This window comes from Arachis duranensis, chromosome 5 (genome assembly GCF_000817695.3).
Source record: "Arachis duranensis cultivar V14167 chromosome 5, aradu.V14167.gnm2.J7QH, whole genome shotgun sequence".
Lineage (NCBI taxonomy): Eukaryota > Viridiplantae > Streptophyta > Magnoliopsida > Fabales > Fabaceae > Arachis > Arachis duranensis.
This window is the reverse complement of record NC_029776.3, coordinates 3,069,516-3,085,624: the sequence shown is the minus strand read 5'-3', so window position 1 is coordinate 3,085,624 and position 16,109 is coordinate 3,069,516. Positions and strand designations below refer to the sequence as shown.

General features: G+C 34.6%; 1 protein-coding gene and 1 pseudogene across 2 annotated transcripts; one reads left to right on the top strand and one right to left on the bottom strand.

Moving 5' to 3' along the window:
* Positions 1 to 6,414: 6,414 nt before the first annotated feature.
* LOC110272369 (probable L-type lectin-domain containing receptor kinase S.5) lies at positions 6,415 to 7,979 on the top strand (annotated as a pseudogene).
* A 121-nt stretch (positions 7,980 to 8,100) lies between these two features.
* On the bottom strand, positions 8,101 to 15,323 carry LOC107487373 (kinesin-like protein KIN-14I). Of its 2 annotated transcripts, XM_016107988.3 has the most exons (24): positions 15,173 to 15,322; positions 14,604 to 14,826; positions 14,177 to 14,249; positions 13,859 to 13,990; positions 13,539 to 13,777; positions 13,125 to 13,452; positions 12,921 to 13,014; positions 12,637 to 12,818; positions 12,413 to 12,528; positions 12,176 to 12,278; positions 11,867 to 12,019; positions 11,624 to 11,770; positions 11,305 to 11,505; positions 10,981 to 11,145; positions 10,791 to 10,901; positions 10,549 to 10,689; positions 10,262 to 10,456; positions 10,055 to 10,181; positions 9,748 to 9,950; positions 9,459 to 9,641; positions 9,193 to 9,288; positions 8,910 to 9,107; positions 8,552 to 8,823; positions 8,101 to 8,459 (listed from the first exon to the last, which is right to left on the bottom strand). In XM_016107988.3, exons 2-24 carry the CDS (start codon positions 14,762 to 14,764, stop codon positions 8,267 to 8,269), a joined length of 3,813 nt encoding a protein of 1,270 aa, XP_015963474.1. In that variant the 5' UTR covers positions 14,765 to 14,826; positions 15,173 to 15,322; the 3' UTR covers positions 8,101 to 8,266. The 2 variants fall into 2 exon arrangements, with proteins under 2 accessions (XP_015963474.1, XP_020997637.1); XM_021141978.2 differs by lacking the exons at positions 8,101 to 8,459; positions 8,552 to 8,823 and having other exon boundaries at positions 8,932 to 9,097; positions 15,173 to 15,323.
* Positions 15,324 to 16,109: the final 786 nt, after the last annotated feature.

Genomic DNA, 16,109 nt, shown 5'->3' with positions numbered 1-16,109 from the left:
CGGATATTACTGGCCAATAATGAAACAGGACTGTATTAATAAGGTTAAAAAATGCGATAGCTGCCAAAATCATTCTTCGGCCATCCACAACCCTGCTGAGCTATTACATACCTCGGAGGTAAGTTGGCCTTTTCAGAAATGGGGGCTAGATATTCTCGGGCCTTTTCCAAAAGCCCAGGTAAAATACTTACTCGTAGCAATTGACTATTTTTCAAAATGGATAGAGGTCACTCCGTTAGCAAAAATAGGAGTTGATAAAGTAAGGTCTTTCATTTGGAAAAATATTATTTTTTGTTTTGGATTACCTCATGATATTATCACTGATAATGGCCGGCAATTCACCGACTAAAGTTTAGCAACATTTTTGAATGAATTTCAGATAAAGCACCACTTTTCATCAGTAGAGCATCCACAAACCAATGGACTTGCCGAGGCGGCTAATAAGGTCATCCTCAACGCAGTAAAGAAAACACTCTGAGATACCAAGGGCAAATGGGCCGAGCTGATCCCTGAAATTTTGTGGAGCTACAACACCACAAAACAAACAACAACACAAGAAACACCATTTATATTGGTATATGGGACAGATGCAATGATCCTAGTAGAGATCTCAATATCCTCACTACGAACCAATCACACCACAATTGACGAAAATGACAACATCAGAAGAATAGAACTTGACACAATAGACGAAGACAGAGACAAAGCCAAAATAAGACAAATAGCAATGCAGGAAATAATAAGAAAGAAGTATAGCAAGAAGGTACAACCAAGATCCTTTGCCGAATAGGACCTCGTCCTCAGACGAACAGAAGAAGCAAGAAAGACTCATGCACATGGCAAACTAGCAGCAGCATGGGACGACCCTTACCGAGTTATACAAGTCGTCGGAAGGGGAGCATACAAACTTCAAACACTCTAGGGCGGAGATGTCCCTGGAATTTGGAATGTTTCATCTTTGAAATTTTACTTTTCATAAAAATGATATGGACTAGGGGAGACACTCTTTTTTCTACTCTCAATTTTTTATCCCATACAGGATTTTTCTTGGAAAGGTTTTAATGAGGTGCCCCACCCCCATATCATCCACATGTACAAACATTGTTGGTTAACAGAAATACAAAAATCCAAATCCAAACAATTCAATCTACAATCAAGAAAGGTACCAACAAACCCTGTGAGAGATAATTTATAAAAAGTCAATTAGAGTCTATCAAAGTCTCGCAAAACAAGTCACTTTACAAAATAAAAAGTCAAACAAACATTTCAAGCTGCCTTTCCAACAGAAACACTCTCGTCCTCCTTGTCGGACAGAGATTCATCCTCAATCAACTGGCCATTGCTAACGATCTTTGTTACGTCCAATTTACTCACATCAGCGTATGGAGCAACAACTCCTATCTACACAACAACATGGTCAAATCCGAGCATAAAAGCAGAAAGCACCTCCTCTTCTAACTCAGGAATGCGAGCTCTAGTTTTCTTAGCTTCCTCGACTTTAGACTCAAGGTCGACCCTGACCTTTTGCAGGTCAGCCTCGGAATTTTTGAGCTTTTCTTTCAAATTCTTCACTTCGTCCCTGAGTTTTTCCACTCTTAAGTCTCTCTCCTCCAAATACTCCTTCAATTTTTTGACAGCAGCAACCTTGTCACCCTCTAGAATAGCATCCAACTCGAAGGTCCGACCAATAGACAGAAGCCTTGCTCCAATAACCTAAAGAAAACAACAAGTTATCAAAAACAAATAAATCAAGGTCAAAATAACAAACAAAACTACCTGTAGGTAGCGGACAACTCCAACTTTCCCAGCATCATGGATAATTTTTACATCAAAATCCACTTGGGTGACTTCATCAACAACAGCCATGAACGGATAACCAGAATACCAAAGAGAGTTTCGAGGACCTTCTTTGTAACCATGAAGAACCATCTGACTCTCATACGCTGCACTAATCTCCTCGGCAGTAAAAGTAGCAAAGCCCTCCTTTATGCCAGTAAGATCAACCACCTTTGACGAACCGTCATCCTTCTTTTTTTTAAAACTTACATCCTGCTTCACCCCACCTCCCTCACCAACCTTTACAAGGTTCGTTGATGATCCTTCCTTCTCCTTCTTCTTGGCCTTAGAAACAAAGGCCTTCAAGTTAGCAGTAGTAAGCGTAGGAGCTTTTTCACTTGCAACACAACACAGAAACCATATAAAGCCACAACAAAACACCAAAAAACACAAAATACACCATATAGAACCTAAATTACCTAGATACTCCTCCATCGCCTCCCTATCCCCTTCAAGTTCCGGTAAATTAGAAATGGAAAGAAAAGCAGACGAGGACATTGCGCTCACTAAAAAATTCAGAACATACTCTTCACTGGCTACTCTATTTTCACAATCTAAAATTTGTTTAGGTTTTGGAGACCACAAGACAAGGAATCTTTCCTCAAGCAATGAATCCAAAAAGAACGAGTAAAAATCCTCGACAATCTGAACCTTTACGTACATTTCTTTGAAATCTTTGAAAGATTGTTTGTATAGACTAAAGACACCACGGCCCGGATGGCTACTCAAATTAACCCACCCACCCCTCCAGACACCTTTAGCTTGGAATAATGAAAAAAATAAACCAAGAGAGGGATAACACTCAAGGTGTTCCATCAATCATTCAAAAGCTCGCACAAATGCCCATGAATTCGGGTGTAATTGCGTCGGAGCACAATTCAACTGGGCTAAGACCCCACACTCGAAATCAGTAAAAGGGAATCTCATACCAAGTTCAGTCAACATGCAGGTATATATATAAAAGTAGCTCCAATCAGACCTTTTTTCGCAGACTCTATCATTCTCATCACAAGGTAAAAACCTAATCTCTAACTCGTTAACATTCCTCACCCACCTAGCTTCGTTCAACTGTTTTACCAACTCAGCACTACTAAAAATAGAAATGCGACCCCTGACATCATCATCAACCCAACTATACACATCGCCTTCATCAACCACATCATGTTCCTTTCTCCCAATTATAGAAAAGAAACAAAAACAACGAAGAAAAGTACAAGACAGAAGTTCACTAACCTTTTTTAGTCATGATGTTTCCCTCAGTACAAGTACAACTCTCAGAAGACAAAACGTCCATTACACCCACAGACAGTTGAAAAGACAAATACAACTCCCAAAACACTCACTACCCCATGATCCCTTACCCACTCGCAACAAAAAACCAGAAGGGACAGGCAGAACACATAAATACAAAGCCCAAGTAACTAGAGCCCATATACAAAAAAAAAGAGAGACAAAAAACGAACAAAAACACGTTGACCTTGGGGGCTCCTACGATACATATTCTCATAAGGCAAAAAAGCTCCAGAAGCCGAGAATATAGAAGCTCAACCTATTTTTTACAGGCCAAGTTTGGGGGGCTATGATCTATACCAACAACCTCGGCTTCAGCAGCTTTGACCGAGTACTGCTTAACGGAAAAAGAATCTTCGGATCTCACTAACAAACCGAGATTCTCGACTCAACAAACCATATCAGAATAATCCTAAAAATCCGACTAATAGCTCAGCGCAACGGCTAGAAGCCAAGATTCTTTCACCTATATAAACTTACCATTCAACCCTCCTCAGGGGACAATTTTCTTAACAAACACAGAGGAAATACCACACAATAACAATCTCTTACTGTTTTTGGTTATTTATTCTCTCTTAAGAAAAATGACTGACTTGAGTATCGGAATCTCTTTTGCAGGTTTCATGCCAAGCCCGTCCAAGTTCCGAGGACCACCTTCCGAGTTAGAAGAGATCCGCAGAGGAAGCGCATGTCCGAGCTATCATTCGGAAGAAGTATCCTTAAACGGAACAAGTCTCATCCAAAAATTACAAAAATCACATGCAAGGCATAAGTTCTCAAAGACTCTCGTCAAACAACGACGACACAGAAAAATATTATGATATGGGTATTTTATTATAGGAATTATAAAAATTTTATTTCTACACTAAAATTAACTAATAAAATCAGTTATTATGTATTTTTATATAATATATATTATTTAATTTATTTTTAATATATATTTTGGTGGAAACTCACCTGCAGTCGACTGCAGGTGAAGTTGCTTCTGGATCGTTTGACACGTGTTATTGTATGGTTTAAAAAAAAACCAATTTATTTTATACAAATGGTTTATTTAAAAAAATCGATTTGAATAGACCAAATAACTACTTTTAAAATAATTTAAATTCTTTCTACGTGTTATTCCTAAATTCCTAACAGATGAATTTGATATGTTCTTTTTCATCATTCATATTGACCAATTTTTCTTTAAATTTATCTGAACTTTTTTTATTTAATTTTTGTCAAATATATATATACAAATTGTTTGAAAAAGTAAAATTTAGTATTCTGAAAAAGAAACAAAATTCACGGTTTTTTTTATAGGAATGGCATAAATGATATTATCTGTCCTTTTTTTGTGTCTCTGTTTCTATTTTCTTGATGAGTTTTGTTTTGTTTCTCATAACTTACATTTTCAGTTGCTTTTAAATTAAGCTGTAAACAGATTTTAAATTAAGTTGTAAAAATATGTTCAATTGCAAATTTATCGTTAAACTAAATTTTATGGTAATCAATCAATTAACTTTTATTTTACTAATAAATTATTTTCATGCAAATTATTGTTGATTTTTCAATATTATTCTATAAATAAATTATTTTTTTAAGATGATAAAACTATAATTTACTTGTCTAAAAATTATGATTTCACTATCATGCACGTTTTTGTGTTTTTACTTATCAACTAGAATTTATTTTTTAATGACATTAGAATTTATTTTCAATAAAACAAAAGTATCTAATCAAAATATTAATTTGGTCTCCTTAAATAATTGAACATAATATTATTAATTTTGTTTACAACAAAAATTTTTAATAAATTTTTTCAAAATAAAATTGATTCAAAAATAGAGAAAAAAAAACAACTAATGAAAATATTTATTTTGACATTGCCATCAAAAATAGGATAGCCATAGAAAAAATTCAACCAAATAAAAAGGACCTAACTCATACAATTAAACTACCATCATATCATCACAATAAACTATAACATCACCAACTAAAGAGACATATAACAAATATGAAAGAGATCATGCCAAAATTTCAACAATGTTCATGCTATCAAACTAGTCTACGTTATACCATAATTACATTTTTGTCTTTCATCACATGAAATTGCCATGAATTATCTTGTTATTTATGATCCTGAACATCAAAGTAGTGTGATGACATAAATATGTACGTATTTATTAACTAATTTTCATCATTCACAGAGGAATGAATAAAAACATAAATTAAGAAATACATTTGAAATAATAAATTTGATTAAGAAATATAAATAAAAGAAACATACCTAATTGAAAGTTTCATATTAGTTCTGAAAAAGGGATTGAAAGTAAAAGTAACTGTTTGGTTCAATTCAAACCGATTTTTTTAAATAAACCATTTATATAAAATAAACCAATTTTTTTTAAACCATATAGTAACACGTGTCAGCCATCCAAAAGCAACTTCACCTGCAGTCATGCAGTCGACTGCAGGTGAGTTTCTGCCATATATTTTATATTTTAACATATATTTTATACTAATAACTGATTTTAATAGTTGATTTTAGTGTACATCTAATATAATTATTGGAATTATTGCTATACGCATGGCAAATTAATCGGGTTAGAGGTATATATAATTTAATCACATTAACAAGCCAGATTGAAGAAAGTTCCCGGAAAAATGTCAAAAGCAGTTGGAAGTGGATCGGACCCGAAATTGTTGAGCACACTGAGGAGACTGCCAGGGACTCCAAGAGAGTTCATGTTCCGGGAGCTCAAGATCGCCACCAACAATTTCCATGACAGCAACAAGCTTGGTCAAGGTGGCTTTGGCATTGTTCTTCTATTATTAATTATGTACGACAATGAATGAACAACATTGTTTCTTAACTTCTTGTTCTATATCTTCATACATTAATTTGCACTAGCTAGTATCAAATTCAATTCGTCAAACAATTTGTTATATGTACGTCATGCAGGAATGAAGTATGTATAGTGTAAATGTTCACGTTTATCTTAAAATTTGGAAACTAACGGTTTATTAATTTCTTCTCAACTCACAAGTTATGAGTCTTATCCACATATGAGACTTCTCTGACAGTATTAGTATTATTCCACTCAAAGGAATATTATTCATCACTAACATTATTGTTTGTCGAGTCCTTCTTGTTGTATCCACATTGTAGTTAAGGACATAAAGTGAGACAAATACATTCTTTATCTTTTAATTTCGGCAGGGCAATATTTTAATACATTAATTTCAACTTCAGATACAAATTAAAACAATAAAATTAAACCATGTTTGATCACTTTATTGGTTTCAGCTTTCAACACTCCAACGACATGGCGCATTCACTGATCCCTCTGTATATTGTAGTGGCTGTTCTAATACTTGTAACCATAGGTATTATCAGCATCATTCGTAGATTTGTGTATTGTCTCAAATGCATAAGCAAAATGATAAGGCAAAGTGGGTCAGACAAGACGCTAGTGAACACATTGAGGAACCTCCCGGGAACCCCCAAAGAGTACAGGTTTGAGGATCTGAAGATGGCAACCAACAACTTCGATGATGTCAAGAACAAGCTAGGACAAGGTGGTTTTGGTGCTGTTTACAGAGGAACACTTCCTAAGGACAAGACCCAGGTGGCTGTCAAGAAGTTCTTGAGGGACAAGATCTCTAGCACACATGATTTCCTGGCTGAGCTCACCATCATCAATTCTCTTCGTCACAAGAACCTTGTCCGCTTACTTGGTCTCTATATTGAAGTTGGTGGAAACTTACACAGTTGTCTTGATGTGAAGTTGATAGTGAAACATTATTAGATGACATGATTAGATGACAATTTAATCAAACATGTCTAATCATTTATTGGTTATCAACTATCAACTTCCCAGGAGAACTGCATGTGAGTCTCTACTATTGAAGTTTCATTTAGTAATAATTAGCTGAGTATATATTATATTGCATTGCTTTTTTTTACTAATTTGATGATAAATATACAGGATGGTGCCACAAGAATGGGATACTACTTTTAGTATATGAATACATGCCTAATGGAAGCTTAGATCATCACCTTTTCTTCAAGGAAGAGACCAACAAAACCCCATTAAGTTGGCATCTAAGATACAAGATCATATCAGGGTTGGTTGCTGCTTTGAACTACCTACACAACGAATGCGATAAGAAAGTGATCCACAGAGATCTCAAGGCAAGTAACATCATGCTAGACTCTGACTTCAATGCACGCTTAGGCGATTTTGGTTTGGCTCGGGCAATTGAGAACGAGAAGACTTCTTATGCAAATTTGCAAGGTGTTCCTGGAACTATGGGCTACATTGCACCAGAGTGCTTATACATCGGAAAGGCCACGCGTGAATCCGACGTGTATGGATTCGGCGCAGTCTTGCTGGAGGTGGTGTGTGGACAGAGGCCATGGACAAAGAATTTGAACTATCAGTTTCTTGTGGATTGGGTTTGGCACTTGCACCGTGAGGGAAGGATACTAGAGGCAGTAGATCCAAGGCTAGAGATGAGTTTGAGGCTGAAGAAGCAGAGAGGGTATTGAAATTGGGGTTAGCATGCTCTCACCCCATTGCAAGTGAAAGGCCTAAGATGCAGACAATTGTTCAGATCATATCAGGGTCAGTTCCTGTGCCTTATGTTCCACCTTTTGTGTGGCCTGCCGCGGATCAAAGCGGCGCTTCCTCGGGTGATCCTTCTTCAAGTGAGCCTACAGCTGCAACTTTAGAGTACTCTCCCATTAACACAACCTTCTTTGCTCGTTAAATGTTATTGATAGCCTTATAATTATAAGTCTTGGAGAGTTATACTCATTTTCCAAAGTAAGTCCATAAAAAAAGATGTTCTAGATTTAAGATGTTATCCACACCTTATCTCTTAAGTGTATAATTGTATACTTTTGAGTACCATATTTAGGAAGAATAAAGTATACATTAATATTGAATGAGTTAAAGATTAACAACATATATACAAGGTTCAACTATACAGAGTTACATCCCTCCAAAAAAAAAAAAAATTATACCTTACAACCTATTTATAAGCACATGCAACCTTGAAAATTTAACAGATGACATTCCAATGAAGCAAAACCAAAAATACAACAAATGACAGTTCCTATTTTCTTAGAATTGAATAATAAATAGTTACTCTACATAGAATGGCGGCCATCAATTCTATCTCTAGAAGGTCTTACATCTTGAATTTCTTCTAAATCTTCATCCTCCCCTTTTCTACCTGCTTGTTCCTTCCAATAAGCAACTAATTTTTTCAACCTAGCTATCTCTTTTGAACTAACATTTTTGCTTGGATCATTCACAATTGACCTCACCCTTGATGCATACCTAAATTATCATTAAAACATAATGCAATTTTGTTAGGCAATTCTTTTTTTATATATGAAAAAAAGGATAAAAAAAACAAATAGTTGACATACATAAGAGAGTTATGAGTCTCATCCAAGCTAGACTGTGCTGGAGACACATTCACAAACATGAGAGTTTTAGCATTTCCCCCCAATGAATCACTCATCAACATAGTTAACTTGTGATTCCTATAAGGTATGTGTTGTCCACCAGAGGATAAAGCACTAATAACATCTCCAAGTGCTGATAATGATTTATTGATACTTTGTGCTTCTTTAAGTTGACTACCTTCAGAACCTGATTTTTTCACTCTCTCTGAACCAGCAAGGTCCACAAAACTCAGCTGTATTTCAAATCAACATAAAAATAGGTTAACATCCACAGAACAGCACAACTATATTTCAAAATAACCTTAAAGAATAGTACTACCTTTCCCCTTGCAGCTGATTGACTTTGAAGATTAGTACTTTCAATTACTATTGATAGAATAAGATGAGATCTTGAGCTTTCTTCATTCATTTGCGTTTCCGAAGTATGTCGCCTTTCAGATCCTTTTTGTATTATGCTGTTCAGTTCGTCCATGGTAGAAATTGACACGGTCGTTACATTTTCCACAGCTACCATTCCCTAGCATCAATTGAATAATTCTAAATACTTTGGATTCTTAAAAATGATCTGAGATTGGAAATTTACAATCAATACAAATGTTTACCTTTGAGTCCTTCTTAATATCCAATCTTAAACGCTTGGCATTCTTTGGTAACAAAAGATCAACAAGTGTATCTTGGTATAGTTCCACCATGTATGCCTGCATCATTGATGCACAAGAAGTATTATGATATTATTACACTCACATGACAAAGGAAAAACCTTAATCACCTACTTCAGCAAGATCATTGTACATATATTCAGGAGATAATGACATAATTTTTAAAAAAAATGCAAAACAGTTATTAATCTGAAATTTAAAATTGTTACCTTCAAGGAAAATGAAAACTTGTTACTGTCTCTCCTTAAAATTCTAAAAAGTTCTGCAGTGGCACGTGGGGTAAGGCCAGGGTTGCTTTCAGATCCATAAATTGTAAATGTCTTTCCGGAACCAGTTTGACCATAAGCAAAAATGCAGACATTATAACCATCTACAGCCGATTGCACCAAGTACTGCAATGTAATGGCCAAGATAATGACAATGTTAAAGAGTGATGATGTAAGAAAATTTTAATGTTCATATATATCTAAAGCAAGAATTTGCCATGATTTTACTTACCCTTGTATCCTCAAATACATCTTCTTGAGTGGCATTGCCATCAAACACACGATCATATATGTGTTGTTTTGGTTTATCATCTTTCCATTGATGTTCAACAGTAAACTCATCTACAGTAGTAAGAGAATCTCCATCTTTCTCAGCAATTTCTTTGTCACTTAGAGGCCTTAACCGACAATACACTCTTATCTTGCCTTTCATATCTGAAATAGAGGCCAAAATTCCAATGTTCTTATTATGTCGATTAAATATGTAAATTCACAAGTCAAAGACATAATTTTTGTAATTAAAACTTTATCCTTGCCACCTTCTATTGTATTAAAATATCGCTTCCTCAAAACTTGTTCTTCTTTATAAAGCAACTCCATGTCAGCTAGTTGAGCTGCTTGCATCTTCAATATGGCAGCTGTTTGTTTGTCCTTTCTATCAATGTCCTAAATGAAGTAAAAAGAAATTTATAAGTTGCTTTGCATCTTAAATTTAACACCATAAGTTGAGACAAGAGTATCAAAACCTCTTTCATTTCTCTCAATTCTTCAAGCTCTCTCAAATTGCTCTTCAATGCAGTCAATTCAGAGTCCTTGGCTGAAAGTGTAGACTCAGCAGCAACTAACTCTTGTCTGAATACTTCTACTTTTCTTTCGAGGTCATAAACTTGACCTTTCAGAGTTTTGCGTTCTTGTTCAAGTTTCAATTGAATAGAAGAACTCTGCATTATAACCACCACCATGATGCTGATTGAACATCTTAGAATTATTTGTTTTAAAGTTAAATAACTAATAGAGTCTCAATCTTCTTTACCTCTTCAGAATTTTTCTTCTCAAGGCTAGACAGCCTCTGCTCCAAAATCAATTTGTCAGTTGTCAGGCTTTTGATGGTTTCTTCAGCTACACGAAGCTCATCTTTACAAAGTTTTAGCTCAGCTTCAAGCTTTTGTAAAACCTATCAAGTACCAGACAAAGTCCACAAATGATATGTAATTAAAATAAATTATATCAATAAGAAGAATGACGATGAACAACTACTTTCAGAAGGCATCTTACTTGCTGATTTGCTCCAATAGGCTCATTTTGGGTAGTGTTCTCTTTCTCTATAACCAATTTATTCAACTTGGTCATCCTTGTTTCCATGTTCCTTTTCTCTAGAATTGCAGCCTAGTAGATTGTATAATCATTGAGATAGGTCAATAATGTGAAGATGTTAAGACCAATTCAATTAAGTTAAGAACTTTACCTGAAGAGCCTTATCTTTTTCATCACATAATGAGATAAGCCTATCACGGTCATTTGTAACTTCCTCAAGACTAAGCTTATCAACATTCAAGGATTCGTTCAAGCTCTCCAACTCTTGTAGCATTTTCTCTTCTTGTTTTCGCTTCTCATTCAATTCTTCACGCAACTATTCAACATAATTTAAGATATTATATCAATTGACCGAAAAAATATGCATTGGCCTAATGCTTAAGGCTTCAATCATTAAGGATTTAGAGTTTAGGATAAACCTTAATTTTGCACAGCATATCATAACATACATTAGAAATTAGAAGCTTAAACTTACTTGATCAGCATTTCTTTTATACTCTTCAGCAAGCTTTGATAAATCTTGGACACGCTTCTCATATGATTCCAAATTAGGAGACTTGAAATTACTAGAGATATCTTCATTCAAAGAACCACCAGCAGTAGTCCGTGCTTTTGAGTAGCGACGGAGCATTACATCATTTATATGTGTTTGAAGAGCTACACAAATTTCCTCACCCTACAATGAAGGATGAGATACCAATGACATTCAATAACTCCAAACTGATAAAGATATTAGTCAAGTAAGAAGGACCAAAATCAAGAACTTGAATAGTTTATGTCAATCAAAGCATCACCTGCTTGGTTTCAAATTGGAATATGTGGAGAACACCTGCAACTCGCATTTTAAAAAATACTGCAGTGTTGCTGCTTCCGAATTGCATTATATCTCTCAACTCAGCTGAATGCAAATACTCCTTGGGAACTGGACGGAAAAAGTGGACCTGTATACAATATGCCAGAAGAAACATTTAACTAAAAGATCAACTCATTCCTAAAAATTTAAGTCTAAAATATTTTATCACACTATAAATTCTCACCCCTCTTTTGTTAATTCCTAATATTATTCGTCCAGGTAAAAGCCCGATTGGATCGTCAATCTTGCGCACATTGAAGAAAACAGAATTCCCATATGGAAGTGTCCTGAGTATATGCAGAAATTGCTGTCTTGCATCATCTTTTGTCAAATGCTCCTATGAAAAAAGGAATGCTATATTAAATGAGAGAAGAAAAAAGACTACTATTAGGTGCAGACTTAGGGGTATCAATAATAATCAATGACACAAACTACAACTGGAAAAATGATAAACAGATGGAGCAGGCTCTTAGCCAGTATCAGAGTCCCATACCAGTGAATGGTAGCACGAAAGAATGTCCAGCTCCCATTCCCGTCTTGCTCGTGTCATTGCAATTTGTCTAGGCAGAAATCGCTCAAGAAATGAGCTCCAGTCACTGATAAATACAGATATTTGAGTCAGTTCTGTAGATTAGAAAATTCCAATTTCAATCAACAGAACATCAACAATAGCATGCTAAACACTGTAGGATGATAGCTTGCAACAAGATGATAGTTGAAAACCACTTACGAGCATGATTCGGGTCTCCTAACAAATCCAATCTCAGCTAAAATTTGCAATGCAGATAGCTGGGATGCTTCATCCCTTCCAACCGGATAATTTCCAAAAATATAATCATGTTGCAACTGTAATAACACATCCAGCATCAGAAAACCATATACCTTTTAAGGCAATTACAGTTAAAAGTTAGAAATTCTTTTTCATTAACAAAAAAGAAAATAAAAAAGGCATACTTGTACATAGGACAACTGCATAAACATTGGATCTGTCACAGCTTCATCTGATTCACGAAATAATTTCTTCTTGAAGATCAATTTACAATGCAAAATTTCTCCTTTGCTTCGATCTTTTGCTGCCTTAAATTCTGCTAGTAGATCCCCAATATGTTTATTATCATCTAGCCCAACGTACTCCTCTAAGTAACAATAAGAACAGTTGTGAGTATTGATTTCAGATAGCTAGATTAACAATATCAACAAGCAACGAAGCAATGAGGGGGAAAAGGAGATTATGTTACCGGAATCAGGTGATTTCGAGGCAGTAACAGCTTTGCGACATTCAAAGAGGCTAAAGCTAGAGTATGTTGACAACTTGATGATCCCTGCAAGTTCCTGAAGCAATCTTGATAGAGTGAACACAATTGATTGAGGATATCAAGAAATTGAAACAAAAGGAAAATAACTATGTCTAAGACAGCAGTAGATAAGAGTTTTAAGAAAACCTCAACAGCATCAGCAACCGTTGTTGACATGTCATACGTAATTTCTTCAAAAGTTTCATCTAGAAAGAACACTATAGTTGTAAGCTTTTTCCCAGTCAACTGAGCTTCAATCTCCTTGGGCCCTGGAATTATATGTCTAGGACCAGCCTTGACAGAGCGCTTCAATGCACTCAATGTATTCAATGCAAGGGCTCGTATCTCGGAGCCGGTATTCACACCATTTACTATATGATGAATATATTCTGATAGATATCCCCCAATGTCTTTACCAGGAGGCATGCAAGATACACATAAATACATTAACTCCCATGCTTTAATCAATGATTCCCTGATTTAGATAAAGACCAACAAAGATATTAACCACTACAAGAAAACATGAAAGAATGAAATTAAGTACTTAAGGAATGTGCATGCCTATCTGGGTTGTTCCTTGTTTGTTTTGATATTTGGACAAAAAGTTCATCTCGGAGTTCTGAATGTTTCAAACTTTGCTTGTATATTTTGCCTACAAGCTCAACTCGTTCGTCTAAGCTAATTGGAGATACACGATCAGATGAATCAACTCCCATATATTTCAAAACTAGCTGGAATAATTTTGTTGAACGACTTGCCAGATCACTGTTCAGCTTAAGCAATGATGTTGGAATTGGATCCTACATGAATTTTCAAGTTAGCTCTTCAATTGTGTTTGATATACTTAACTGTGCATTATGGAAAATTTAGCATTTGATTACCTTCTGGAAACAAAGCATGTCCTCGAATGTAAGTTTCTCTCGAACTTGAGGTCCCACAGATCTTTTAGAAAAAAATCCTCGTTTGCCGGCAGATTGAATTTGTTTATGCATCAATTTTAAGAATCCTTCTACCTATAACAAACAGCATCAAGGAGAACTTGATGATTTGACATGAACATGCACATAAACCAATCAATTAAATCTACCAATGACACATAAACTTAGTTGGACAAAGATCATTGAGTTACAAAATAAAGAGGGAAGAATATTACTCAAGCAAATTACAATTCTAGATAGATAGAAATATGTATTCCGCACCTGGAATCTATCAATCAAGGGTACAACTCCAGCAAGTTCAGCTGGAATAGCTGTTGATAGAGTGTTTGGTGTGCTGCAACAAATGAATAAAATCATTAAGTCACAATCAGAGAATTCGTTCTTGCATTGCCATAAAACTAGCCACTCAAATGGGGGAAAGGAGAAAAAAGTGCATAATATGAAAATTATGGTGAGCAGCAGCATACAATGTTTTCTGAGAACACCAAGAAAATTGTGGAAGAAAATCCATAGGTTCTTTGGTAAACTCTACTAATATAATTCAGAAATTTCAGCCTCATTGATTTCAGGTTTGAACATTTGCCAACACACCAAACACATAAAATTCCAACCTTTTTATCCAAAAATACTTATCAAACACTTGCATTAATATAATGCAATGAAACTTGAAACAAAGCATGATACTCACGGTGGTGCAAAACTTGAGCTATCACTTTCATAGCCATCACCATTACTAACAGCAGAATAGTGGTGAAGAGGGGTATTATCCTCATGGCCAAAGCTTGAACTAAATGAAGATCTATTAGTCCTCACACTTTGTGCCACAGATGGTGGCATATCAATGGTCATTTTTTTTTCCACTTGCAGCAAAATTTGCTCTTCCTTAAGCTCCTTCAGAGTTCAGACTTCCACTGCATAGAAAAGTAAAAAATTGAATTTGCATACATCATTTCAGTTTCATTGCCTCAGAAACATTTCAACCATTTGGAGTAAAGATTGGAGCTTTCTGAATTTGCAGCATTGAAAATATGACTGAATAAAACCGAGCAATGGAGAATCAAGACAGAGACCAAAAAGAAAAGCAAAAGAAATAATAATAACATAATGAAGAAGAAGAAGAAGAAGCATGCATTGAAATTCTGCAGGTTGAGCAATGATCTAAGTAGTTGAAGATCCAGAAGATTAAGAAACAAAACCGGACACACATTCCAAGGTATCTCAGCTAAACAGAACTAAAAAAATAAAATAAAAGACAACCTTGAAGTGCAATGAGAGAGAGAGAGATCTGAACTCTGAAGTATGAAGTGAATGGCAGTAGATTTGGTTGCAGATGAGATGTGTGTGTATTGGTTTAAAAATTGAAAGGTTTTGGTGATGAAGAGAGACAGAGAGAGTCACGAGAGCATTATTAAGCACCAAAACTTTTTGGAAATCAAACACAAACACGGTTTTCTTTTCTTTTTCTTTTACTTTCTTATTAGTTTCTTATTCTTCACTCACTCAGAAACTCAGAATAATGTTGGCAAAACTAAATGAATCATGGTTTCATATATTAATATTAATTACACCTTAATTAATTCATAGATAATGATACTATGCAATATTTTGGTGACCTATTAGTCATGCATATATGTAATATATTTTATAACAATAAATCAGCTACTAAAATAAAATATAATTAAAATATAAAATATATATTAAAAATATAATAATTAATTTTAATAACTAATTTTAGTATGTAAATAAATTTTTTTATTTTTAAATTATGCATTGTAGTTACTACTTAATAGTACATTCATTTAGCTTATTCCATTTCTGAATTTCTAATTCCAAAAGTCTTTGGATCCCCTTTTCTTACCCTTTCTCTTGAAGAGCTTGAATTCCACCGAAATGAAATAAAATAGTACGGCCGAATAATAATCTTTCATCAAATTTTAAAAAATATAATAAATACACAAGACATAGCTGCACGATTCTCTCTCTCTTTAATATTTATGGATTAATACTTTAATAGTGAATTCAATGGTACTTTTGTTATGGTGTTTAAATTATTTAAATTGTCTAATTTTTTTTAAATAAAAAATAAAATATTTAAAATAAAAACTAAATCATATAAAAGTTATTAAATATTATTTATTTATTTTTTTTAGTAATTTAGGTACAAAATAATAGACACCATAATATTTATCTATTT

Coding starts and splice junctions, on each gene's coding strand:
- LOC107487373 (XM_016107988.3), bottom strand. CDS start 14,764: ATGACCATTGATATGCCACCATCTGTGGCACAAAGTGTGAGGACTAAT. Junction 13,015..13,124: donor CGGTTGCTGATGCTGTTGAG/GTTTTCTTAAAA, acceptor AGATTGCTTCAG/GAACTTGCAGGGATCATCAA. Junction 9,108..9,192: donor ATATTAAGAAGGACTCAAAG/GTAAACATTTGT, acceptor AATTGATGCTAG/GGAATGGTAGCTGTGGAAAA.